We start from the raw sequence: 26,849 nt of genomic DNA, 5'->3' as shown, positions 1-26,849 counted from the left end.
GAACTCTGTGAGACCAATAAAAGCTTGTGATAAAAATGACATTTTTGTAAAGAAAAAACAAACTATTTGTACTTAAGTCATATTATAGTCTAATATGTTACTTCTGTCACTAAATATAGTTTTGGGAGAAGTTCTATTATAAGAAAGAAAAATTTAAATAAGAACATAACAAGGGAGTACTTACTGAGTAAAGCTATACAATAATAAATTTATCAGTAAAAATCTTTCATTATACTTTTCCCTGATATATCGATATAATAGAGCAATCGATTCAGAGTGTTCATCTATTGAATCGAAATCAGAGATACCAACATGTAGGTACCAAACTAAAAATATATAGTTTTCGAATTCGTTCGAGCGATAAGCTCGTATTGAATCCAATGATTTTTATGAAAACTTATGGCATCTAGTAATGAAACTCCAAAATAGATGTGTTTTGAAAAATTTCCAGTTCAGTTTTAGTAGTATTTTCTTTTACAGAATAAAATGAGTGCATAATGTCTAGAGACGCCCTCCTCTGACTACCTTCAAGCTTGGCCGCCATGTCTGAACCTGAAGTTGGACTGCGTCTTTGTAATTCGTGTTGTGCTATTCTGTATTGTTTCAAAAAGACAGTGGTTTTAATTTGTATAAGACAATGAAAGTAATGGGACATGAATTAATTGCGAACTCTTACTACATGTGGAGTGTTTAACATATCTGAGCAAATCGATAAAATTTGCTTTGGAAGGAGGTATTCCGACTTCCCAACATCGTATTTTTAGTTCGGCCGCCATATTGGCGTTAATATCTTTTCGTAAGTCTTTTTTCGATAATTTCTAGCTTTACTTTTAGCATATTCGTATTATTTTATGATATTTATGTTGCCCATATTTCAGGGCTTTCTTTTAACTATAAGTAGAGTGTGCATGGTATGGGAATAAAGCGAAATTTGAACATTTGGTTCATGCCCTCCTTTGAGGTAATTTTCACCGTTTCTTTACCCTGATAATCAAAATTGTTCTTGAGCTTTGTCTCATTGATCAATACATAATAGTTTGAGTTGTCTAAGAATTTGTATTTGTAATAATTTCATATACCTATTATACAATTCTATGCAATATATTTTAGTCGGCGCCTAGTCATTCTTTTTCATAGCCTATGTACTGCAGGTGCTTCTATTATCATTATTTTACCGTAGCTATTCTGTTCTTGTTCTGTAAATATTGTTATTTATACAAAATACATTTTTGACAAAAATAAATCTTAATTTTTATTCATATATATTAACCCATTTTTACCTTTCTATACACGATTTTGGCTCAAGGAATGTTCTAGATTTTAATAAGCATTCTCCTTGCCTCGGTGGGACAGTAGCCTTCAACATTTGGTCAACAACTCACTTTGCTGCACTTTATATGATGCTCCATGTTCATTTTCTACAAACACTAATGGCAGAAGTCTGTGTAGTCGTTTGCATGATATAGAATTATTTAAATGCATGTATTTATGTGACATTATCAATAGCTTAAAGGGTAAAAAAATAACTGATAATAAAATTTTTCCCCCTATGGCCCCTATATGAAAAATAAATCATTCAATGTATATACACATTGTATTGTTAGTTTAAAATTCTCAGTACCTAGGTACCTATATTGAATACAAAAATTGCATTTTTAAAAGTGATCACATAGCATTTTTTTTGTGGTACATGTCATAGTGTTACTAAAACAAAATTGTGTTTAGTGCTAGATATGTGGTAGGTATTCAAAAGATTGAAGCCAATCTGAGATCACAAGTTTCAAATTATTTATCCTTTTCTGAATCCCTTAAATTCCATTTTTTCATTTTCTCCATTTTTTAAACATTTAAGCACTTTGCAGCTTCGTTTATAAGTCCCATTAAAACAAAAAATATACTATGTTGCTGTGAGTGATCACCTGTGGTGACTCATAAATTTAATATGCATCAAATTAATGCTCTTACATTCACTTACATACTTTTTGTTAGTAGCTGTGTGGCTTCACTATCATTGAAAATTGGGATAAGTGTGAGTTGGACTTGCACACTAAGGGTTCATGTTTTATTCTTTGTTCAAATATCTCATACATGCAAATATGTATTTGTATTTTTGATTTTTATTCCACAAGTATCAAAAATCATGGTATAAATCTTGATACCTCTTAAGTGTTCCTGAGAAAATAAGGCTTGGTGAGACACATTTATAATTTAAGTAATACGATAATATTCCATTTTTACCTTTTGAAACATGGAAACCCTAAAGAGTGCCCTATGTCACTAAGGAATAATGTAGCAAATTACTGGTGAATGAGCTTTAGAAATTGACTAATTAACTCATCCTACTTATAATTTTAGTGTTACTGATATGATTGCAATATTATTATTATGACATGGAGTTGGCCAGAAGGTGACCACAGAATTCAAGACATCCATTTATTTGTACTTAAATAAAAGTATTTTTCCAAAGTGCAAGTTCAATTTAACTTATTCCTGTCCGACTGTGATTTTTTTTGCACCTATCTATGGGAATTTGTTTTGAGGTTACTCATTAGTAATTGTTGTTTTTTTTCTCTACAATGACATTTCTCGTCATTAGTACCCTAATTAAATTAACAGATCAGATCATTGTCCTGATCAGATCATTGTCCCTAGATTGAGAGGTTTTTGTTCTGCCATATGTGCATTAACTTTTATGATTATTTATTTCCTGCATTATTAAGTACTTATATTCTCAAGATGCATACAATGATTTAAATTTTTTTTTTCTCAATATTATGAACTAGTTGAGCCATGGGGCTATATTCCAAGTTTTTATTCCAGGCTGTCCCTTCCAGGATAACCTTGTATTTTCATTAAAATCTGTATTCAGTAGAATTTACTTGCAGTATGCCTATTTATAAACATCCTAACTTTCTCATTTATGTAAACTTGTGAAGTTATATTAACTGAGGACTAAGTGGTGCTGTGGGCACACAAACAATGCTAATATTATACAGCTGATATAAAAACAAACAATATTTCATAGTCATAATGCCCCTCTTTCTTTCCATATTATATGTGAGGCTAACCTGAAGTAAGAAATATGTATGTATATATGTATATGTCCTTCATGTGTGTGTGTTTACACCCGGTTTATTCCCAAAAAGACGGAAACAAACAAGTCTGCCTTCATGATAAAAAGCTGTAATCTAAACACTAAAGGAAAATATTTTCATTCATTGAATTATTTACCTATATATGTAGAAAATTAAACAGTATATGAATGCACTACTTTTTCTTTAATTATAATATATTAGGAAGCCTTTATAAATTAATTACTACAGTCACACCTTTACCAAGTTAACTGCTAATTAGATATTGTTACCACAGAATAGAGGTTAATGCAAGGTTTTACTTGCAGTCAATAATAGTGTAAACTAGTGGAATGGGGCCGTCACATCCTAAGATAGGTCACTTTAATGTAGGTAATTAGAAAAGCTCTGTTCAGTTGTAATAACATGAGAATTCATATTTATTTATTACCTACATCTATAATTTTTTTTCAAAAAATATCTTTTTTACCTACCTATAGATAAAGGTAGATAAAAAAGATATTTTTTGAACGATGTAGGTAATAAATAAATATGCCAAAGTCGAATAGCATAAATGTTCACAAATAATAATTTTAAGGTTATTTTTAGTGAGTCTGGAAGAAGCTAAGAAAGGTGGAATTTGGTCCTTTTGTAATTAAATATGTTTTATTTCCATATTCCATTTTTCGTAGATGAAAAAGTATACCTAGCTACTTCATTTTGATGCACCAAAAATGTTGTAGATCTGTGTAGTTATTAGTTAACAAGTTTATGGATATGGACTTAAGTTCTAACTACATTTTGTCTTTAAAAATAAAATTCTATAATATAGGTGTACTTAGGTTAGGTTTGCCCATTAAACATTTGTTGCAGATCATTTGTCTATTTCAACATTTTTGTTTTAGTTAATTTTTTTGTACATAAATAAGTATTTGATTATAGTAGACAAATGTAACTAGTGACATTAAAAGATATATTTGTTTAATTGCAGTTCTTGGTATTTTGTTTACTAAAAAGCATACATTAGCAAAGTATTGGAGTAATTATTTCAGTAGAAATTTAACTAATTACTAAGATATTAGGTATGCTATATATACAAATGTATTATGCTGGCGAAAGTACAGTGCTACCTTAATTGTACATCTTAACAGAAAACTAAAATAAGCACATTTTTAAGTATTTTTGTTGCATTTTATCGTGGTGCATTTATAGATTTGTTACCTATGAGAGATTTTTATATTTTTTTAAAATAAAAACTCTTATTCTTTTGTTATTACATTTCTCTGAATATACAACTTTTTTTTCAGGAGAGATAATTGCCAAATTGGACCACGTTTGGCGCTCTCAACTTTACACCCTACCCTGCGCTGCAAGGTAATGTTTCGTTCATAATTATATAGTGTTTTTTTATTTTCGTTATAAATTAAATTTTCCTAATTTCTTACAGGTAGTTTAATTGTTAGTCAATGAATGTGATGACTTCTTTCTAGGTGCAACAGCACCGAAACATTTATATTATGATAGAATGGTTAAAAGTCAGAGGATATAGCTGATGCCTCTTAGTAAGAAATTGGATGAACCTCTTGTTACAGTTGAGGTGAGAGTTTTTTTTCTATGATGTGCGCGTTTTTGTATTTTTCCTAAAATTGTTACTACAGTAGTTGCTTCTTTTCGGCAGGTAGATTGCTGACTCCAGCACGATGCAACAGGCAGTAGATCCTCTTGCAACCACCAGCACGGTAAATATATTTCTTTGGCTAGTTAGTTTCGGGAAATTACGTTGATTGAATATATTAAATTTTATTAAAACATTAAATTTAATCCAATTTAATACAAAATTAAATCCGAAATAAATTGTACAACTGACATAGTGCTTATGTGCAATTAATAATCTGTACAATTCTAACAGCCTACTGTGGAGCCCGTCAATGGCGCGCCTGCGGAGGAAACACCACGGCGGCAGGGGCGCATGACTAATCAGCTACAGTTTCTCCAAAAAAATGTCATGAAGGCAGTCTGGAAGCATAAATTAGCATGGCCTTTTCACCAACCTGTGGATGCCAAAAAGTTAAATCTCCCAGTATGTAATTTGTTTTTCGAATTTACACTTTTTGGTTATTATTATTACAATTCAGCAGGAGATAGATTTTGATATTTATGATGTTTTATTAATTTTCTAGGACTACCACAAAATAATCAAGAAGCCTATGGATCTGGGGACTATTAAAAAACGTCTCGAGTCTAACTACTACTATTCAGCACAGGAATGTATCCAGGACTTCAATACAATGTTCACAAACTGCTATGTGTATAATAAACCTGGCGAAGATGTGGTTATTATGGCACAGACTTTGGAAAAGCTGTTTCTCAATAGGGTAATTATTCATCGTATTATCTTTATATTGTATTCTCTTTAAAATATTTTGGTAATTTGTCTGTTAAATTTTTGATGTTTTTTGTAACAACCAGGTAAATCTGGAAAGCTAGTAGTGTAGATGACTCACGTCGGTGTAGTTTATGGACAAAGTCAAATGTGTTTTCAACATATTATGTTACTGTCAGTTGCGAAATTGAAATGGCCTCCAGTATCACTAACGCCTCCTAGGACATGATCTCGGTCAATTTACACTCTTTAATAGATGAGCCCTAATTTTATCGGTTATGGTCTATCAGATAGCTCAGATGGATAAAGAGGAGAAGGAGATCGAGCTGCCATCGAAAGCCGGTAAGGGCGGTGGTGCCAAGAAGCGCGCGAGCGGGGCGCCGACGATTCCGAGCGGCGCGGCGCCGGCCACCGGCACGCCCGCGCGGCCGCCCGTTAAGGCGGCGGCCGGCATGCTGCCCGCCATGTTCCCCGCCGCACCCGCCGCGCCCGCCGCACCCGCCGCGCCCGCCGCGCCGCCGCGCACCACCACCCCGCCCGCCACGCACACCGGCCTCCCGCAGCAGGTCAGTCAATCAAGGATGATACCTATATCATCTGAGGACGATGTAGGAAAATTAAAGAAAGCAGACCTTTGGCTCCGACGATTGAGGAAGGAACCGGACTCAGATGACGAGGTGGTTTCCATATAATGTGATGAGAATTATGAATACGATTATATTTTAATGCATACCTTTCTTGTACTTTTAAGTTAGTCTGTGTAAAGGTACAGACTAAATTTAAGTACCTAGTTATCATTAAACCTTTTCACTGAAGGTAATATTCTTTTAGGTGACAACACAACCATCTAGTTTCCATGTGACACAGCCTACTACGCCCGTTACCACCATTCCGACGGTCGCCTTATCGCAAACTCAACCCGCTAAGGTACAACGTATAATTTTTTCCTATTAGCCACTCGCCCCGGCTTCGTACGGGTGTCTGTGTTACACTTGCAAGTCTTCATTAAGAAACTCTTAAACTTATTCTAATTCTGCAACATTAAGAAAAATAAAAGTACAAAGGAAATAAAATAACAAGTAGAGTGGTTTTAATATTAAACTATGTAATGATCGATTTTTTTATTTTAAGGACAAAAATGGGCATTACGATGAAGGATAATTTGTTATTAGAATAATAAATAAACCTGTAAATATTAAAAGTTATGAAAAAATATTATTTGATATTTTAGTTACTTATTATTTGTCATGTTCGGCGCGCTGAGCTCATGTGGTACTTATATTCAAGGTGAAAAAGGGCGTTAAAAGAAAAGCTGATACGACCACACCAATGGGAAGCTCCTTTGAAGGCGGCTATACGACACCTACAATCGACCAACAAAGTGGTCCTAAACCAGCAAAGATTTCGACGAGGCGAGAGAGTGGTCGGCAGAAAAAGGTAATTTTGTTGTGTCTAAGTATAATAATATAATATAGTTCAAATATCCTTTTTTCATTTTAAAGATTTTGATAGAATTTAGATAAAACTAGCTGCGCCACGGGGCTTCGCTCCCGTGGGATTTTCGGGATTTAAAGTACCCTATGTATTAATAATTTCCAGGTTTATATTGTACCCATATACCAAATTTCATAACAATCGGTCCAGTAGACTTTGCGTGAAAAAGTAACAAATATACACACATCACTCACTAACTTTCACATTAATAATATTAGTAAGATGTAAAACAAGCACTTGGTTTATTTTTTCACAGACCAGTAGAACGGGAGATGATAGCTTTAAAGGTGGATTGTCACCTGGTGTGGGCGGAGCAGGCGCGTCACATCATTCTGTTATGACCCCTCAGTTAGCAAAGAACAAAGAGAAGCTGTCGGATGCATTGAAGAGCTGTAATGAAATATTGAAGGAATTATTCTCTAAAAAACATTCGGTAAGGCCACTTTAATATTATACAAGTGAACTTACTTCATGATTTAGAGCATTTACTGACTCCTTATTATATTTGCAGGGATATGCTTGGCCATTTTATAAGCCGGTAGATGCGGAATTACTTGGACTTCATGACTATTTCGATATTATAAAAAAACCAATGGATCTCGGAACGGTAAAGCAAAAAATGGATAACAGAGCATACAAAACGGCAGCAGAGTTTGCTGCTGACGTACGCTTAATATTCACAAATTGCTACAAATATAACCCACCAGACCATGACGTAGTAGCTATGGCAAGGAAACTACAGGATGTGTTTGAAATGAGGTGAATGTCATAAATATCCCTTATTTAATAATATAGATTGAATTGTTTTTTTTTTACTCTTATCTTATATTTTCCTGTAGGTATGCCAAAATTCCGGACGAACCGGTGCATGTCGGTGTGCCGCATATAGATAAAGGCAGCTCGGCGTCGAGTTCGGAATCTGGCTCTGAATCTGATTCGGAATCGGATGATTCGGAAGAAGAAAGGAATAATAAAGTTAAACTTCTTGAGAAGGAACTCCTAGCATTACAAGAAAAGATGAGAAAACTCGTCGAAGAATCTAATACAAAGAAGAAAGCGAAAAAGAAAATGAAAGAGAAAACAAAGAAGCAAGTCACTAACAGCACAATACCCAAGCCTAATGCTGTGGCTGCTTATGGAGGAAAGACGAATAATATCGCCGATAACTTGGGTAAGCGAGCATTATAATTTTCGTAAATAAAACATGACGGTGACAAACAAAGAAGTAGTATTTAAATTCATCATTATTTCTGCTATATATGTACTGTGCTTGTCTGTTTTATGGTAGAGAGGATACTTTATTGTATTTTACACCGAGTTTTTGCGTTTGCTCGTAGCAACCCCTCCCGCCCGCGGCAAAGCAGGCCGGTCGCGGACTACGCCGACGGTGGGCGCGGGCGCGGGTGCGGGTGCGGGGGGCGCGGCGGGCGCCGGGCGCGCGGCGGGCCCGGGCCGCGCGGGCCCCGGCAAGAAGAAGGGCGCCGCGCCCGCTCCCGCCCCCGCACCCCACATCCCGCCGCACCACGACTCCGAGGACGAGGATGTCGCTAAACCCATGTCTTATGATGAAAAGCGACAACTCTCGCTCGATATTAATAAACTGCCTGGTGAGTATGTATGCGATCGGAATAATTCATATGCTCTCCGCATTTGAATTATTCCGATCACTCGTGTCTTTCCCCTAAGGTTGAATGATCAGAAACGAATTTGATCTGTCACCCTTATGCAAAAAGGGAGCAGCCAAATCTATATTTATTAACGATTTCGCCTGTTTCGTTAGTAGATGATGAAATTTTAATTCTGTATATCTGCCATGTATAAATGAAAGAATAGTTCAATAAGCTATTATAGGTATATAACATCATGATAATATTAATGTGGCTGCCTCTTTGTAAACTTCTTAAATTGTTTATTCTTTTGTGAATCAAATTTGGTGGCTTAATAAGTTAGATTATATATTGTGTAAATGTAAACCTAAACCTATGTGTTGACTTGTTATTTTCAGGAGACAAACTCGGCAAGGTAGTCCATATAATCCAGAGTAGGGAACCGTCACTACGTGATTCCAATCCAGACGAAATTGAGATTGACTTTGAAACATTAAAACCATCGACATTAAGAGAATTAGAAAATTATGTTGCATCGTGCCTACGAAAAAAGACACGTAAGTCTTGATGAAATGTATTTTGAGTACACATGAGAACATGCGTGCATTTTTTTAATGTATCTTTTTTTAATAACTAGATTGTACTAAGATTTATATCTCATTTCAGACCGTAAAATGTCAGGTAAATCTAAGGATGAACAAATGGCGGAGAAAAAACAAGAGTTAGAAAAACGACTACAGGATGTCTCTGGGCAATTAGGAACGAACAAAAAGCAACAACAGAAAAAAGGTAAGTTTAATTATAAGATATTTATGGTTTTAGACAGCAGGATCCTTTGTACAATTGTAAAGATTTATATAGTCTTAGCTAGCTGACACATAGTAAGTGCTTGCTTGTGTGTTAGTTTAAAGTACGTGTATATAAAACAGCCGTGCCACAAATTAGCGTACTTATTAGGACGCGTGTCCGCTACTTTGCTGTCTGCACGCATGGACGAAAGGGACATGTTATGAACCTGAAAGACTCAAACTATCTTCAATTACTTCGTTAATTAGGGGCCACCTTAGAGAGTTAAAGGGACGAAATTTTGGAGCTAAGAAATATAGACAGAAAATGATCTAGACGGTCAATCACATTGCTTATTATGAATGGACCAAAAGCAAATGAACAGAGGCTTTCACCAGGGCAGATATCTGCCCCGGTGAAAGTCTCTGTTGCTGTATGAAGTTAGGGAAGAAAATAAAACTTTTCAATCTGCTCTAGTATTCTTATTGTCGTTAATTTATATAGTGCAATATGATGGACTGTCTAGATCATTTTCTGTTGATATTTATTAGCGACAAACTTTCGTAAATCATATTATGACTCTGATCATGCTAAGGCTAAACCTTTAAACTATTTTAACATTGTCATATTTGTGTGGTGTTTTTATAAAATCCTAGTTTTCCGAATAAATAAAAATGGTGATCTTCCTCAGATTTATTTATCACTATGTTTGTTAACAGATGGAAAAGATGGTCTTGGTGGAGGCATGTCGTCGTCATCGAGTTCCTCAGACTCATCCAACTCCTCATCCAGTACCGACACCAGCTCATCCGACAGCAGTGACAGTGAAGCAGGTTAGACCTCGGCTAACTTACTAACGCGAATATAGCGTCGTGACGTCATGCCGCGTGGTACCCGCACATTCACTGTAAATTTAACTCTCATTTATGACGCGATGAAAGTATCTTTTGAAAGCTAACATGTAAGATAAACACAAATTAATCTTGTTTATAGGTTTCTTCGCTTTAATTTTATTTATTTATATTTTATTCAAGTAGACGAGTTTTTAACAGACTTCCAAAAAATAGGAGGTTATTAAAATTAATTAAATAAGAGGTTATTATTACCTATAAGAATTGTTCATTGAGTTGGTTTTTCATATCGGATACTTACGTTGCGTTGTATGCAGAGGGCGTTACTATTAGATTTAAATATGTGCATTTAAATTAAGAGAAAACTTCAATTTGTAACATGTTCAAACCGTTGAGATCTATTGACATAGGTCGTCGTTAATGTTTTCATTATTGAAAACCTAACGTTTTTTTTTTTGCCAGTATTTTATAGTATGATGACTGTGGTATTTTTTTATATCATGTATATGAATTGCTCAATGCAGCAAAGATGAAACATTAAATAATGTCTATCTAGTCTGAAATAGTGTCAGCGAAGGAATGAATGGTAAGAATACAGTGATGAGTTTTGTCTGATAAAATACGAGAAACGTAATACCAGGAAGGTATTGGTGTAATTTAAATATTAGTATGAGGTCGATTTTAATATTGAATGTTTACCGTCCGATCCTAAGGAGAGGCAATTATATTTTATATTTTTATTTATTTAGACGTCTTGTCGGGAATTGGAGCTAAGTTTAATTTATGATTCAAGCTCTTTTATATTCACAGTTATTATATTTTCAGTTTTTTAATGATAACAGTTGCGCAATTTGCTCCGGCGTTTCTTGCGCAGTAAGAACACGGCTTCTTTGATACGAAAGATATGAGTGAGAGTGCGAGAATAGAAAATTGTACGACTAGTGTACTAGGAGCGCGAATGTTATACGATATAAATAATAAAGTGCAGCGAGCTGGCGCCTTTGTGTGGGGGAGGTGACTGCCTCTAAAGATCGTCAAATAATAATAAAAGCGATCAAAGCCTCCTCGTTTGACTTTGCATTTGCCTTCCTCATTCATTGTCATGTGGTGTCGACGATCCACTGCGAGCATGTGTCTATATTTGTTTTCACTGTGATATGAAATGGGACACGGACCTAAAGTCCCTATTCAGTTTTTCAATCAAAAGTCTGTAATATATAAAAAATGTATTGGCACAGTCTAGTTGTCAGTAAGGAAGAGAAGCCAGCTTTGACGTTCGCTGATATTTTGTAACTGGTGCCGGTAAGAAATATTTTTTATTTGGTTTGCTTTATAAACCAATAAGAAATACCTTTTCACATTAATATTTTTAACTATATCATGTCCTCAAATGCGATGTTATTTCATTTGCATCCTTTAAATATCGATATCTTGTTATAAACTATTATTGGAACTTCAGATCTCATGGTACTAATTGCTTTTGAGTGTGAAATTTAAACCCAACATAGTTTCCGATAAAGCTCGAGATCGTGCAAACCTTGAAAGCGATAACGATATAAGTACGTAGTAGTGTCGGTACATCCGCCGTCCACGTTCGCCTTCCTCGGGAACGAGAAGAAGATCCCCGGGAGCAGCTGTTGGCGGACGCAGCGCTACCGAGTAATGCAAACAATTGTGTAAGGACGGATACCAACTGCAAGCAAAACTTACCAACCCATTGTTGGACCCTCTGCTCTTGTGTTGCAACGAGGATGTAATCTTGTGACATGTTGTAGTTAAAAATTTTATTTCTTGAAAAGGTATGGTTTTATTGGTTTGACGCTAGATACTCCCCAATGCTTGCTCCCAAGAACGTGCGTATAATCAAAATTGTTTTACAATAAAGTTAATCCTAATACGAAAGCTGGCCTCCTTCCTTCACAAATTGTTTGCAACCTTGTAATTGTTTACTCAATAATGTTGTGGTCTAAAATATATTATGTATTCATTATATTTCATAAAATTATAAATCGAATATACACATGTCGTAGGCGTTATAGCCTAGTTAAAGTGAATTGAGAGACTGTTAAAATAAAATGTAATGTGTAGTTGTTTGGCAGGTGAAATAAAGTAATTCGATGGAGATGTTTAGATGTTACATTGAATTTTTCGAGATACTTAATTTATGCCTGGGAAGGAGGGAGGATTCTTGGCGCCCCTTACTAGGTGGTACTTGGGACTTGTGTCACTCTACTTACAGGTGCTTGTTGTCTATAAATTATCTTTATACTATTTTTTTTGGTAATATTCATACAATCAATCAAATTTGATGAACATTTCTTTCAATTTGGTCAATAATCATTATGTCAATAATATAATGTGCTAGATTTGAGATATTTTGTTGAAAAGAGGTAAGACAATACTACTTCTTTTATGTGTTGCATGTACTTATGGACCATTTTTATTATAAAAATATCAACATATTTTTGAATATGGTATCAGCATATGCAGTGTTATTAATACAAAATTGGCATTGATAGACTTTAATCATGTTTTATTTCATATTGAGTAAACTAGTGTTTATGATTCGCATCAGCATAATGACCACCGTGACAGATATATTTGTACAGATTTTAACATTTTAAGATTCCACTCTACATTTGAGGCCTAAAACAAAAATTTCAGTGAAAGATTAATTGTTATAACAATGCATAGATAGATATATAGACAAGATTTCTGATAAGATCTGCACAGTATCACTATGTTTTAAAATGTAAAATGTTGACCATTCTACTTTGTTGTTTTGTGAAAATTAACAATGTTTTAAAATTAGCTTTGGAGTAGCGCAAGTAATTAAAATTTAAACTATTTTACATTCCCAACATTATTATTGACCAGTTAAACTGTAACATCATAGTTCCATTGGATTTGTCAAGTACAATTTTCAGATTGCTTCAAGAGATCTTATTGTAAGTTAGATTTAGTGATGTAATTATTTTATATTAGAGTTCCTTATATCCCAAAACGGGCTAGGAAATAAAGAGAACAAATGAGTATTGTATACTTATTATTATAGATTTTGCCAATAAATTTTCAAGAGAATAAGTTGTTGGCCACCACATGTTGCTTGAAATGACATGTATAGAACTGGTGAAGATAGATTGCATATTTGATAAGATTGATACATGTGGTACACAATGTGTTACTTCAGCGCAACATTTAGTTGTAATTATAGTATAGAAAAGTTGCAAGTGTGAAAACAGAAACACAAAATTTTATATAAGATTTATTTAATCAACTCATGACTTAAATTGATTAGGCAATAAGAGTGAGTGGAAATAAACATTGTATATATATTTCAGTATATAACAGAAAATTAAGTAAATCTTTTAAGTAACTTATCTTGAATTTTATTTGTAGTACTACCCTGAGATCTGAAGTTGTAAAATTGATTACAATTTTTCATTTAATTATTTATTTATTATTCACATCTACCATTACAGGTTACAAACCTACTGCGAAACAATAATAAATTTTGCTACTTAATAAGGTTTCAGCCAAATGTAGTTTCATTTTTCTCATATGTTTTCAGAATTTGAATAGTATGTATGCAAGACTACAAAATAACTTTTGGCCGAGCTTTAAAATATCGGTAAATATTTACAGTTACGAATTATAAAACTACGGGAAATGGCACCATTTCGATACATAATATCAGTGAATGTTAAAACTTAATTTCACTTCAGCTTCCTGCTTTTTAGTGACTGGTGATCGATACTCGAAAAGTTAAGTATTAGAGATTGTTTAATATTTCACTTTTGTGTAAAATGTTCTAAAAATTTTATAATTTGTGATTGCAGGCACAGGATCGGGAAGGACACCTAAAAAGAAAACCAAGAAACAGCCAGCGCACCCACCACAAATAGTAAATATCTATTTATGAATTGAATTTATTTTCTGTTTATCGTGACACCATTCGCAACAATATATTTATTTATTTGACTAGAAAACTAACACGGCGGCGACATCGTTAAAACAAATTGTACGTAAACTACTTGTAAGTCACAAAATACGCAGTATATTATCAAAATCCAAATAATTTACATCCGGATTGATGTAAATTGTATTTTGCTTTTTGTTAGTTTCCTAATGTTGTTTTCAAAATCCACTGTTGTAAATTTCTAGAAACCTATACCGACCGCAGCAACCGCGCCAGTTGCCGCGGCGGCGGCCGGCGAGGGGGCGCCGAGTGCGGGCGATGCGAAGCCCGAGGCGGCGCCGACGCCCGCGCCCGCGCCTAAGCCCGAGGCGCCCGCGCTCGCCGCGCCGCCGCCCGCCGCCGCCGAGGACGTGCCGGACTCCTCCCTGGCTCCCGTCGCGCGCGAGAATGACGAACAGAAGACGGTCCCCGAACTGGAACCCCGAAACGGACTGGACAAAGTTGATACTTCTCAATATATAGATCCTATAGAACGTTCTCTCGCCAGCTTAGAGAGAAGCCTGAACGCCGACGTCCCGATGGATGTGAGCGTTGGAGTGTCAGAATCTTCAATGCGCCTAGAGGAAGATTTTTCTTTACCGAAGACTCAAATGATACCAGACGCTGCACATCAAAATCTTATGGCACAGCTGGGCGGTTTGACAGATATTTCTCACGTTTCCCATGATTCGATAAAGAACGATATGTACGTTCCTCCTCCTCACAATGGATTTGTAGAAAAACATATGCATCACGAACGAGAAATGCTGCGATCTGATGTCAATACCACAATGCCCGGTTTGACACCTGTCGTACCCGTTTCGTCAATTTTTGACCCTGTGCCCTCTGCTCCTCAAAGCGTTATTTCTCAATCGCTTCACACGGTACCCTGCACACCAACACTAATGACGCCTGCAGTAAAGAAAGAAGACATTAAACCATTATTAACCCCTAAACCTATTGAAGATCTCATGGGGGTGCCGAATATTGGTCAGAATAACATATCTGATAGAGTTAAATATGACATGGAGAAGAAAATGGAAGATGCCAAAAATTCCAATTTCGCCCAAGCTTTCAAATTGAAACAAGAACAAAATTTGAAAAATGCTAGTTCCTGGTCATCATTAGCACAAGCCGGAAGTCCACAGAGTATACCTAACATGAATACAAATAACCAAATGAAACAGAAGCCTGTTATGGATAGCTTCCAAGTAAGTTTGGCCTTGTTATATCATTCCTTGTACACAATAATATTAAATTTTAATGTTATATTGATTACATATTAATTTACAGGCATTCAAGAAACAAGCTAGAGAGAAAATTGATCGTCAGAGAGCACTGATTGAGCAGCAAGAATTAAGAAAGAAAGAGCAAGCGGAACGAGAGAGACAGCGGCAAGAGACGGAAAGGCGACATCCTGAGGACGATAAAATGAGGTGAGTCATTTTTCATAAATACCTTTCATAAATACAAATGTTGTTTCTAGGTCTAGGACAGGTAGATACAGAGCGAAGATGCCTACTAGTTAAAATATGAGGTTCAGGGATTAATCCTCGATCAGGTCAAGATGGAAAAAGATATTTTTCATATTTACCTGGGTCCTGAATGTATGTATGGACATATGGATTTGTTTTAAAGTACTTTTGAGTGAGTATCCCATAAAAATAAGTTTTGATGATATTTTGGGGCTTACTCAATCTGTGTGATCTGTCAGCTTACAGCTCAATTGATCTACATCGCTAATCTGACCGTCAACTTAATTAGAATACTAATGCGATGCATTTGAGATTTCTAATGAATCGTGTTGATGGTGATGGTTCCTTAGTTCGTACCGTTGGTAGGTGAATATATATGTTGTGTGTAACCAGGATGGTAGTGGGGGCGGGGGCGCGCAAGGCGGAGAGCGCGGAGGTGGCGTCGCCGAGCGTGTCGCCGGTGGCGCGCGCGTCGCCGCCCGCCGCCGCGGCCGCCGCCGCCGCCGCCGCGCCCGACAAGCCCGCCGCCAGCGAGCGCGAGCGTCTGCGCCAGCGGGAGCAGGAGCGCCGCCGCCGGGAAGCGGTATGTAGTGACCACGACCACGTCATCCTGCTTGTAATTCTTTGCAAATTCCCCCTTTTAACGTGGCATTATGATATACCTAAACTACACTACAGCAACATCACAACACGCATGGTTTTATAATTTGTTAGGAATCTTTCTAATTTTAGTTTTAACAGTTAAATTGATAGTAAAATTTGTTTCCAGTACTAAGTATATTATCTGTTGCAAGTATTACGATCACGTGCGTTCACCCGCGTTAAAACGTACCCTATGTCACTCCCCAGTCCATTAAAAATTCTATTTAATTAAAAAAAATTACAAATTAATACGTTTTTGTAATTATACATTTATTATACAACTGCTCAAAAAATTCAAAAGTTAATACATAATGAAGAGTTAAAATTATGTGAGTGGCTTGTCGGTCCAACCTAGTACCACTCAATGTTCTCTCTTGGATTTCGTGAGAGGCGACTAAGTTATATGAAGGTTTGAAAATTGGTAGGTGACAATAACATTCCCAAATATTAGATGGGAGAAAGAGAGCGGGATATTATTCGAATTCTAACATAAGTTGACACAATAGTATTTACACACATTTTACTGTTAAATTTAAAACTATTAATAGGTATTTATAAAAAAGTGTTTACATTGTTTCAGATGGCCGGACAGATAGATATGAACCTGCAGAGTGATTTGATGGCCGCGTTTGAAGAGTCGTTGTAATGTGTTACAAACTATATAATTAAATAAATGTACATAGAGTATGTAATTATAAATATAGCAATGCAATCTGTATGGTGATAATGTGACACCAAAGTGATTTGTGATCGTTTTGTGTGTGAAACGTTGACTAACATGTGGTTAAGTGCTGTGAATAGATTACTTATTATAAATTAACTGTTGTACCACCATTTTGACTTTGTGGTCGTGTTATGGGCCTTTAAAGGGGGTTGCATTTTAAATATCGTGTACTATAGTAAGTTGCTATGTAAGTTCTTAAAGTAAACAACTATCTTTACATTTGTAAGTCTATATTTATATTTCTAGAAGCGTCTTCTACCTTCCATGTTTTATAGAATATACTAATGACTATAGTATAGTAGTGATTGAAAATGAAAAAAAGAAATCAAAAAGCTTTATTTTATGCAATTGATTAATAGACAATCGACTAAACCATGAAATTGTTGTCAACTGCGTATTTTCTCACCGCATGTGTAGAATATGATTGCAAATAACATTTGTCGCCGATTGTATATAAATAAGTTATGCTATGATATCAAATGTTGCCAAGTTCTACATGCAATGAGAAATCACGTGGCCTATTATGTATTTATTAGTAAATGGAAATTCTGTTACGTATTCGATTTTCGATAAATATTGCTTAATGTTAGTAGATTTTTTATCAGTCTGTCGTTTGAAAACAGATCAAATGTCATACATTTGATTTGAAATATATTTATTTTACATTGGAATATGTCTTTTATGTTTGTAGATAGAGTAACTCCAGTGGAAATATGTAGTACAGGTGATCCGATTCTGCAGACCTGTTTAAATATGAGGAACTATATAGTATTTAGTAACAGCCCAAAAGGATATTGTATGTTTTAAGCAAATTTAATTTCAGTCACTTACTCCTCAAAATCAAATGTAGATATAAAGTAAAATATATTGACATTCCATATTGTAATCTGTTGTTTAAATTGATCATCAACAATACATATAACAATAAAAATAAATCGAATGGAATTTAAGAAAAAATAATTTATTATTTATTTGAGATAAGCACACATAAATTATAATAACCAAATACATAACTTTATACGGTATGTGATAAACTCAAAAACAATTCGACTATATTTTCATTGCTCTTTTATCCCTTTCACCGCAGACTAGCTTGCGCTTTCAAAAGTAAATGTCATTCTGAACCTGAACTAAACGTTTTGGTGCATTTAGATTCGCCAAATTGGAGGCGTTCTGAAAGCTCTGCACTAAAATCATACTATGAACCGTTATATCTTGTGATAATCCCATATTTCTTGAACCTAACCCATATCAACCAACAACTCCAAGAGCTTCACCGCAACCTACTTCGGCATTAATCTGCTCTGCCAGTGCCTGGTTTTAATACCACTAATACTGGCCAAACTGTAAGGCAGTATAGTTTGCATAGCAACTCTGCACTGCCTTATGTATGCTTCACAGTCACCAAACTCTGATACATGCCGACGCGTTTGCGTGAAGATGGCGAAATTAGTATGAATGCTTTTATTTGCCGCAAAAAACTAGCAATGTATACCTATAGAATTGACATTGCATGTACAGCAGGGCAATCTATGACATTGTTCCGTTTTGACGTGAAAGATGGACAAACGCTCTTTCACATTTATAATATTAGTATGGATTGCAAGTAGCTTCGTCAAGGTTATGCTGATTACGCGGCAGCGGATCTACCAGACATCTCAAACATGGCTATGGACTTAAATATAACAATAAAACAACTAAATCAAATTGGAATAATAATATATCACATTCCTTGAACTTACTGTACAACTAAATTAGACTACAGACAAGCACTTACAATATATTATCAGAATAATATGTATATTTAAATAAATTCATGTAATGGCGCACTACTATGCGATGGAGTCCCACTCGATGAGGTAGGCGGGGGGCGCGGCGGGCTGCAACCGCCGCGCCAGCACTCGGAAGGTCTGCCCCGCTCGGAAGTACGACTGCACGCTGGACTTCAACGCCGACAACTGCGCAGCGTCCACTTCCGTCACGCTATTATTTATCTTGTGCGGACTCAGCTGCAGACTTTTCACACTATTGTTATTACTAGAGTTATTGTTCGTGTTTCGCCGCGCGTTCTCGTAATAGTTCTTCTCTTGTCGCTGTCTCAGTCTTCTGCCATGAAACTTAACGTTATTGTTGTGTTGGCTCGGAGGGGCGAGTTCTCCATTTTCATTTGGGGGCTGAACAGTTTTGTTGTCGTCTGGCAGGGGACATGACTTGTTCAACTGGAAAGGTAATATAACTATTAAATATACCTACACTTTGATAAATGCTATAAATGGTAGTCTTCCTTATTGAATCTGAAAGTAAGATTTTGCTAGGATTTTGTCCTGAATATTTAAGCATCATTTTTTTGGGTTTTCTATAAGGTTAGAGGTTTTTGTATGCTATGAAAATTATTTGAGTTATTATATACTATACAAGAAAATGCCTCGCAACTCACCTGCATTTGCAAATATTTTCTTGGCCGTCTAAATTTTCTACGTTTTACTTCTCCATTTGGACCTACTACTATATCCTTTTCACTAAGTTTTCTTTTCAGAGGCCTTATCATTGGGCTCATCATGGGATTTAATTGAGAAGGCAACGAAAACCTTGAGTAGTATGGATTTAATTTCTTGTTTATGTTTGAGGAAAGAGAAATCTTTGAAGTATGTTGCATTAAAAAGGGGTTATTTTTACCCTGAAAGTCTTTTAATGGTGGTATGATGGCATCTAGCGTGCCTCTGCTGGAGGTCTCATCTCCCGAGGACTCAATGTCATGGCAGAAATTGCTGCTATAAGGTATTATGTTATCCATATGTTGCAGAGACATTATCTTGGAATGTTCAATGATATTCTTAGTAGATAGCTTAGATATTTCTAAATTCATTGTTGCTATTCTAGTAGAATGTGTATTAAGATTTATGTTGTTAGTTATATCACCTCGTTCAACTTCTTTTGGTATTTTATCTAACTTTACAGAGCATGGAACTAGTGACGTTTTCAGAGATGGCACTTGAGGTTCTTCACAGAGTGGTTTAGCTTCATTTACTTGACTTTCGTTTAATTCTGTTTTATCTAAAGTAACATCTTTGGCATCAGACTTTCTAGCGGTGGATGTGGAGACTGAAGGAGAACGCTGCTCATCATTCTCAGCGGGTTTCACGGATTCGTAGGAACTAGTAGAATCATTCTCAGAATTTGAATTGGAATTAAGGTTTTCATGGAAGCGCTTGCCCATCATTAAATTCAACCAATGGCCATCGATGGGTACAATCATTTGCTGATTGTGGCGTTTATAGGAACTATTATCATTGTTACTACTAGATGGTGTTGAACTGTAAAAAAGGAAAAATTATTACCAATGCTATAGAATAAAGTAAAGCACATACGTCCTGGACTTCATTTACGAAAGACAAAATATTTTTATGCATATTATGAACATATTAAAGGGTGCAGTGTTTTTGGTGACTAGGACCATCAGGAAAAATTGCTCGATATAAAAATGTCGAATTTATAAAATGTAATTGTTGAAGTTATTCAATATTCTTGATATGAATTATAACAGAGGTCTTTAGTCTCTAGTAAGATTTAAAAAAATTGTTACAATTTGTTTTCAGAGAAAAAATATTATCATATTTACCTATCATCAATAGATGACTGAGATTGCGGGGAAGAGACCCGAGGCAGGAAGCGTAGTCTAGGTGCGTAAGTCCTAACTAACTCGTCAGTCAAAGGCTCTCCTTTTTTAATCTGCAAAAGAAGAATTTATTGATAATTCATAATGAACTTCAGTGGATAAAGTCCACTTGTATCAAAGCGTCTACAATGGCAAAATTGCCACTATAACATCAGTTAAACTTATTATTACATAGTCAGTTTTAAACGTGTCGGAATGCCATCAATATTCCAAGCAAAGGACCGTCCATTAATCACGTTATGTTTTTTTTCAGCATTTTAAATCCCTTATGGAAATACGTGGTGAGGTTCAGACTATACATACACCCTCCCCCACCCAAAAGCACGTGCATTTTTAGTACCTATAAGTAATTGTAATGTACTGAAATATTTAAAAATATATATTACAATACACAGGTATAATAATATCATTCTACAATTCCCGCCGCTTTTCGGTTTCGAAATCGCGCGTTTGACGAGAAAATAAACACACATGATATATTACTATATTACTGTAAGATATCACACCCCCCCTTACCTCTGGTGATAGTTCGTTACTTTTGCTGAACCCCTCTGACTGATTAATGGACGACTTCTAACATAGAATGCATATTTAACAAACATGGAGAATTGTACAGTTGTGCCTCTTCCGCAAGCCCCAGACGGTGGCCGCTGACATCTGCTACAAGCTGCATGACATAGCACAGTGTACCTGCTGCAGGGCGGCCAGCTGCAGCGGCGGGGGCGGCGGTTTCCGCAGCCGCAGCCCCCAGATGGTGGCTCGCTTCTTCATCTCGCGGCCGCACTTGAAGCGCTTCCGGGACGACGTCAGTGCGGTCAGAATGCGCTCGCGCCTCTCGTTCACTGGAGTCCGCCACATCTAACACACGACAGCCGTCATAAAACTAATCTCGTAAAAAAAATTTTTCATCTCTAAGATTAAAAAAAAAGATATTTCTTATGAATATCACTATATTATCTGTGTAACAATGGGTATGCTTTGCCGGACGAGATCTTTGACATGGGCGCCACCACGATTTTCAGGGAGGTGCAGCTGCTTCTACATATGATATGTACATACAATTGAAATACATTACTGTCTTCTTTCTTCCACCCCGCAACCGGCGGCCATGGGGAACGAGATTAGTTACAACTAAATATTTACCTTTTCAGGTAATTGTAATGCGTGCCAGTTGTCCATGATGTATGGCATTATAACATTATCTAGGTCGAAATAGTTTGGCGCATTACACGCGGTGAGGTTATACAGCGCCAGGTGTGCCAAGTCCCGCCAGCACAACTCCAGACGTCTCAAGTATTCCTTCCCTCCATTGCAATCCGCGCATGCAAATATGTACAACCTGAAATAAAATGTTCGTTATATTGTTACCACAAAAATTATAAGAAATTAAAAATAAATGACCTAATATTATTAAAAATAAACGACCTAATTTAGTGGTATAATTTTAAAATTTAAAACTTACAAGGGTCTTCAAATTAAGTGTAGGGACAGTGGAATGCGTTTTAGTATGTGGTGTCCGCCTTGGAAAGGAGTACTACACATCCTTCCTGTTTTAAGGGGGGACTAAGTGATAAGAACAGCCTTGACAGCTAATAGGCAACAACAACACCCCTAAAGAGGGTTGACGTTACGCATGTCGTATTCGATTTCGATTACAACAGTATTTTCATACTTGTGTAAGTGTTGTGTACTTGTGTAAGTTTCATACGTGTATAATATTGTTTTGTAATTACATTTTAATACAGTACTAGCTTTTTCCAATAATTTAGTTTGCTTTAAATTTGAGGTAACACATATAAATATAGGAGAACTCAAGACAATTTTGGTTACAAAATTACCACAATTTATTATAAGTATACTATAAGTACTTACTTATCACCGGCATATAATGGATACTGTAAACTGGACACGCATCTTTGGTGAAACCAACGAGAGCAGCGACAACATAGTAACATCTGTAAGAAAAGTCATAGTGAATACCTCTAAGTTATTACACATTAATTTCTGGTCTAATGGTTGACTAGTAGAGAACGCTAAGTTCACCTTTTGTACATACATTTTGTAATTTTGTGTGATAGTTTTTAAATAAAATAAATACATAAAAAATCTATGATACATTTTGTATCCAATAATTCATTCAAACATTTTCTGATGTATTCCATTCATTCCAAGGCGCACCTAAAACATGCGGGTGATCAAACACGCTAATAGGCTGTTGTTCTAGCAGATTTTTCTTAACTGTTTTTTATTAAACTATCATGAACCTAATATGGAACTGGGCATTACACCTGGCACGAGTACAACCTGACCGAATGGTATCCCAGAGCAGGAGAGTTGACAGGTGCCATACGAACTGCTATGAGATGGGCCGACGACATAACAAAAATCGCAGGTCATGGATGAGACAAGCAGGACAGGGAAGATTGGCATACAAAAAGAGGCTTATAAAGAGCGTAAACAAGCTGAAATTATGTTGATGAGCTAGTTTGCTGTGTCTCTTCAGAGTATTTAAAAATGTGAAATACTAAAAACACTCTTCACAAGATAGATAAATAATATCTGTAACTATTACAGTAATAATTTATTCGTTGTTAAGGACTTTTTTTGTGAAGAGTGATTAAAGGTTTTTTGTTTGTTTTACGCCAAAATAGAGCAAAATAGATTTTTGTGTGGATACAGTTCGAAGGATGTAGGCTTTTTGGCCGCGGTTGGAGTTGCAACAACTAGTTTTGCTATATTTATGGATCTGGATTGGAAGTACCAGTTTATTTACTTGATTTTTTAAAGTTTTTATTAAATACCTGAGCCAGCCAATCACTTTTCTCTCCACAATAACAATGAGCCTCATCTTGATCCTTTCCCGCCTCTGAGGCCGTCGACGAAGTTGTGGATGCAGTCTGTAATTTAAAAAAAATTATACATTCATATATTTATGTAAAAATTACAAGGCGAAATTAAAAAATTGGTAACTGAAATTGCAAATAGGAGTGGAGGAATGGTTGGCTACTTGATACATGATTATCTGTGGCGACATCTACCACGCCACGCACAAAGGCGCAGATATAAAAAGCTGACCAAACGCAACGAATAACAAGCCACACAAGTGATCCACGACTCTACGGACAGATGGCGCTACTAGAAGCTAACAAGCCTAGACCGCGCAGACAGTGCGTTTTCGATTGGAAGCATAAATACAACCTCCGACATGACACCGTCTGTCGCGTGCGGTTCTCCAGGCACAACACTGCCTGGCGGGAAGATCTTCCCTTTGTGGCGGTCGAGCATAATCACCTAGCTCCCGCTACAATCTATTTAAAAATATCCTTGCAAGGGACGAAAGTTTCAGAACCAAATTAGAAGTTGAATTTTTTCTCCCTTTCAGTCAGCCAGTCAAATCTTTCAGCCAAACTCAAATCTCATCTAATAAATAAGTCTGTAGATTAAGATTCCTTGGTTTGCTTCTTTTATATGAATTAATTAGGAATTTATTCAACCAATTAGGACATGTAGAAGTATCTGTTACTTATATTATGACTAGCAGCCAATCCCGGTTTCGCTCAGGTAAAACATATTCCTCAAAATCGGACTCAAAAACTACTGCATGGATACGTGCAGTAGTTTTTGAGTCTATCGCGAAAAGACAGACGCGGTAGACGACATTGTTTATAATATAAACAGTGTAAACAATTCATTTAGTGAAACCTAACTGTTGCTAGACTTTTATTATGCGTATAGAAGAAGTGACATTAGTTTGTGTGCCCCCAGAGTTTCTTTGTTATGTGCTAGGTTTGCCCACAAAAATTCACTAATATAAAAATGGAATCTTCATTACAAAACTTTATACATTGGAACGGTGTTAAACCCACATCACAAGGAGGCGTCAACTCTTGCTGCTGCCGTCTCTGAGGGCCGCCCTTGAATCTGAACAGGTCCGATCTCTTCGATGCGCGGTTCTCGGCTGCTGCTACCCGGTACCTTTGGTCGACACACCTCTTGCAATGCCATGATGCTCCTGTATATTTAATATACAATGAAAGCGATTTACGATTACATCACGACAATATAATAAAAGCGAATTTAACGTTATTATTATTTATACATTAATTAGTGACTAAAATGGCTGTTAGATTTTTCTAGCTCTCCAAGTTTTAAGGTTTCCTGTCCAGGGATATTTATATATTTTGTATTTATTTAAAGGCTGTGAGGCCGCGAATCGGGGTCAACATAAAAAAAAACCTTACAAATTTGTAAGGATCATTATAACAACTCACCATTAATCCAAGAATCGACTGGCGGCGAATGACATTTCGCGTGATAGCCTCGGCCACACATGTCACAGGCGATAATAGCATTGGTAGCGGGGCTGGCCGCTGGACCCTCGCGTCTCTTGCAGACCACGCACATGATGCGGCCATCGTCTGCCGGCGGAGCGCTGAGCAATTTGAGCGTAGCCACGGGAGCCCACGAATGCGTCCCGTCGCCGAATTTGACGAGACACTGAGCCACACCCGTGCCAACCTCGCACGAATCATTATCATTGCTAGTACTTAGCTCGACAATCGTTCCTGGCAAGTTTTATTAAGTGTAGGTATATTTATAAGAGAAATAAGTCCTCTATTACTTCCAATTATTCCACAATGAAAACTCAAAAAGAATTTTATTTTCAATAATGTATTTCTATAAATAAATAAATATATTAGGACAAACTACACAGATTGAGCTAGCCCCAAAGTAAGTTCGAGACTTGTGTTATGAGATACTAACTCAACGATACTATATTTTTATAACAAATACATATATAGATTAGATATACATCCAAGAAAAAGATCGTTTTCCATAATCACCCGACCGGGGATCGAACTCGGGACCTCTCGGTTCAGTGGCAAGAACTTTACCACCGCGCCACCGAGGTCATCAAATATTAGATAATAGTTCTAGTTGAAAGTAAAAACTTGGTACAATTGACAACTGATCAACTTACCTAAATAATATCTTCCATCTTTATTGGGTACAAGAACATCATCGCCACAGTGGAAAGGATTGGCATTGTTTTTCTCCGTGTTGGTTGTAGAGTCTGGCATGGCATTCTGTGTTTCTTCTTCTTTTTTCTCATTCTTTATACTAGCACATGGTGGTATCGTTTTGTGAAGGTTGCTCAGAATTACATCTATCAGAGCTTGGGTGGAGACCTCTTTAATAAAAACAGAAAGTATTCAATGTAACAAGATTAAAAATAAATAATCTGTCATGTTATTTTACAAGTCCATGCACTTAATTTTATATACATACTCAATCTATACTATTATTATAAATAGTTTGTATGTTTGAGGCGAGTAATCTCCAAAACTACTGAACCGATTTCAAAAATTCTTTCAGCATTAGAAAGGTACATTATTATTCAAGATTTCTATAGGCTATATTTAATCTCAAAATTCCTATGGGAACAAAGCCCCATAGTACTCAATTACCAGTTTAGTTGGGGTTTGTGGGGCTCCAGATTTTTTGCACACCACATCAACTTTACAGCTTAATTTTTAAGGGTTCAACAAAACCTATTAGTACTAAAATGATGTAAATTAGGGCACCACCCTACATTTGAAGTGGGAATGATTCCTTTTTCATCTTTCCTATAGTGTGGTGTTTTTGGATAGATCTTTCAAAAATATTAAAGCTTTAGGAAGACCATTTTTAGATTTAGTACTGTTCATAATTATTAATTTGAAGTACAATTTTCGATAGAGTTAAGTGACCCCCTTCTACCAATGAAACTGTTTTGTTAGGATTACACATATTACTGCATTAGTACTTGTATAAGGAATTTAGAAGGAAAACTATTACACCTAAGTTGGCTTTATAAGTTTAAGAGTAATATAGTCGACATTCTATTCTACAATAAAACTTCAAACAACTCCATGGAAAGTACGGAATTCTACACTGTGCGGCACCCAACAGACACTTAGCCGGTTATATCGTACATAGGGCCAAAATCGGTGCTTGAGATTGCTCTGGACAGGGGCAGATGGAGATAAAATAAGTGAAGAGACTAGGCTGTTTATTGTAAGCTAATATAAAATGGCTAAATAGGTACCTATGTATATATAATTAAAGACTGAACGTAGAACCATTTATAAAATTTGTTATCTTGGAACAAGTAACATATATTACTGGTGAAATATAGTGGT

The 26,849-nt window shown here is 36.1% G+C and overlaps 2 protein-coding genes across 7 annotated transcripts in view; one reads left to right on the top strand and one right to left on the bottom strand.

The window, feature by feature from the left end:
- The first annotated feature begins 329 nt into the window (after positions 1-329).
- LOC128669830 (bromodomain-containing protein 3-like) lies at positions 330-17,877 on the top strand. 6 transcript variants are annotated; one of them, XM_053744976.2, is made up of 21 exons: positions 330-796; positions 4,379-4,445; positions 4,562-4,668; positions 4,754-4,810; positions 4,981-5,151; positions 5,252-5,446; positions 5,745-6,020; positions 6,286-6,381; positions 6,742-6,891; positions 7,205-7,381; positions 7,460-7,707; positions 7,788-8,119; positions 8,286-8,555; positions 8,954-9,112; positions 9,222-9,344; positions 10,061-10,174; positions 14,032-14,096; positions 14,357-15,361; positions 15,444-15,586; positions 16,019-16,208; positions 16,848-17,877. In XM_053744976.2, the coding sequence occupies exons 3-21, from the start codon at positions 4,624-4,626 to the stop codon at positions 16,911-16,913; spliced, it is 3,882 nt and encodes a 1,293-aa protein (XP_053600951.1). In that variant the 5' UTR covers positions 330-796; positions 4,379-4,445; positions 4,562-4,623; the 3' UTR covers positions 16,914-17,877. The 6 variants fall into 6 exon arrangements, with proteins under 6 accessions (XP_053600951.1, XP_053600953.1, XP_053600950.1 ...); XM_053744978.2 differs by having other exon boundaries at positions 4,750-4,810; XM_053744975.2 differs by having other exon boundaries at positions 4,519-4,668.
- An 816-nt stretch (positions 17,878-18,693) lies between these two features.
- The window catches only part of Pcl (Polycomblike), a 9,837-nt gene continuing 1,681 nt past the window's right edge, over positions 18,694-26,849 (bottom strand). The window contains exons 2-11 of the mRNA XM_053744982.2: positions 25,649-25,858; positions 24,939-25,232; positions 24,534-24,679; positions 23,469-23,564; positions 22,540-22,622; positions 21,811-22,006; positions 21,358-21,525; positions 20,611-20,720; positions 19,429-20,305; positions 18,694-19,210 (exon numbers count right to left, since the gene is read on the bottom strand). Of these exons, the coding sequence (XP_053600957.1) occupies positions 18,824-19,210; positions 19,429-20,305; positions 20,611-20,720; positions 21,358-21,525; positions 21,811-22,006; positions 22,540-22,622; positions 23,469-23,564; positions 24,534-24,679; positions 24,939-25,232; positions 25,649-25,858 (2,567 nt within the window). The 3' untranslated portion in view covers positions 18,694-18,823. The remainder of the gene's footprint in view (positions 19,211-19,428; positions 20,306-20,610; positions 20,721-21,357; positions 21,526-21,810; positions 22,007-22,539; positions 22,623-23,468; positions 23,565-24,533; positions 24,680-24,938; positions 25,233-25,648; positions 25,859-26,849) is intronic.

The sequence above is a fragment of the Plodia interpunctella genome, chromosome 5 (assembly GCF_027563975.2).
Source record: "Plodia interpunctella isolate USDA-ARS_2022_Savannah chromosome 5, ilPloInte3.2, whole genome shotgun sequence".
In the NCBI taxonomy this organism is placed as follows: Eukaryota; Metazoa; Arthropoda; class Insecta; order Lepidoptera; family Pyralidae; genus Plodia; species Plodia interpunctella.
The sequence above is the reverse complement of the archived record's forward strand: the minus strand, read 5'-3'. Positions and strand labels throughout refer to the sequence as shown.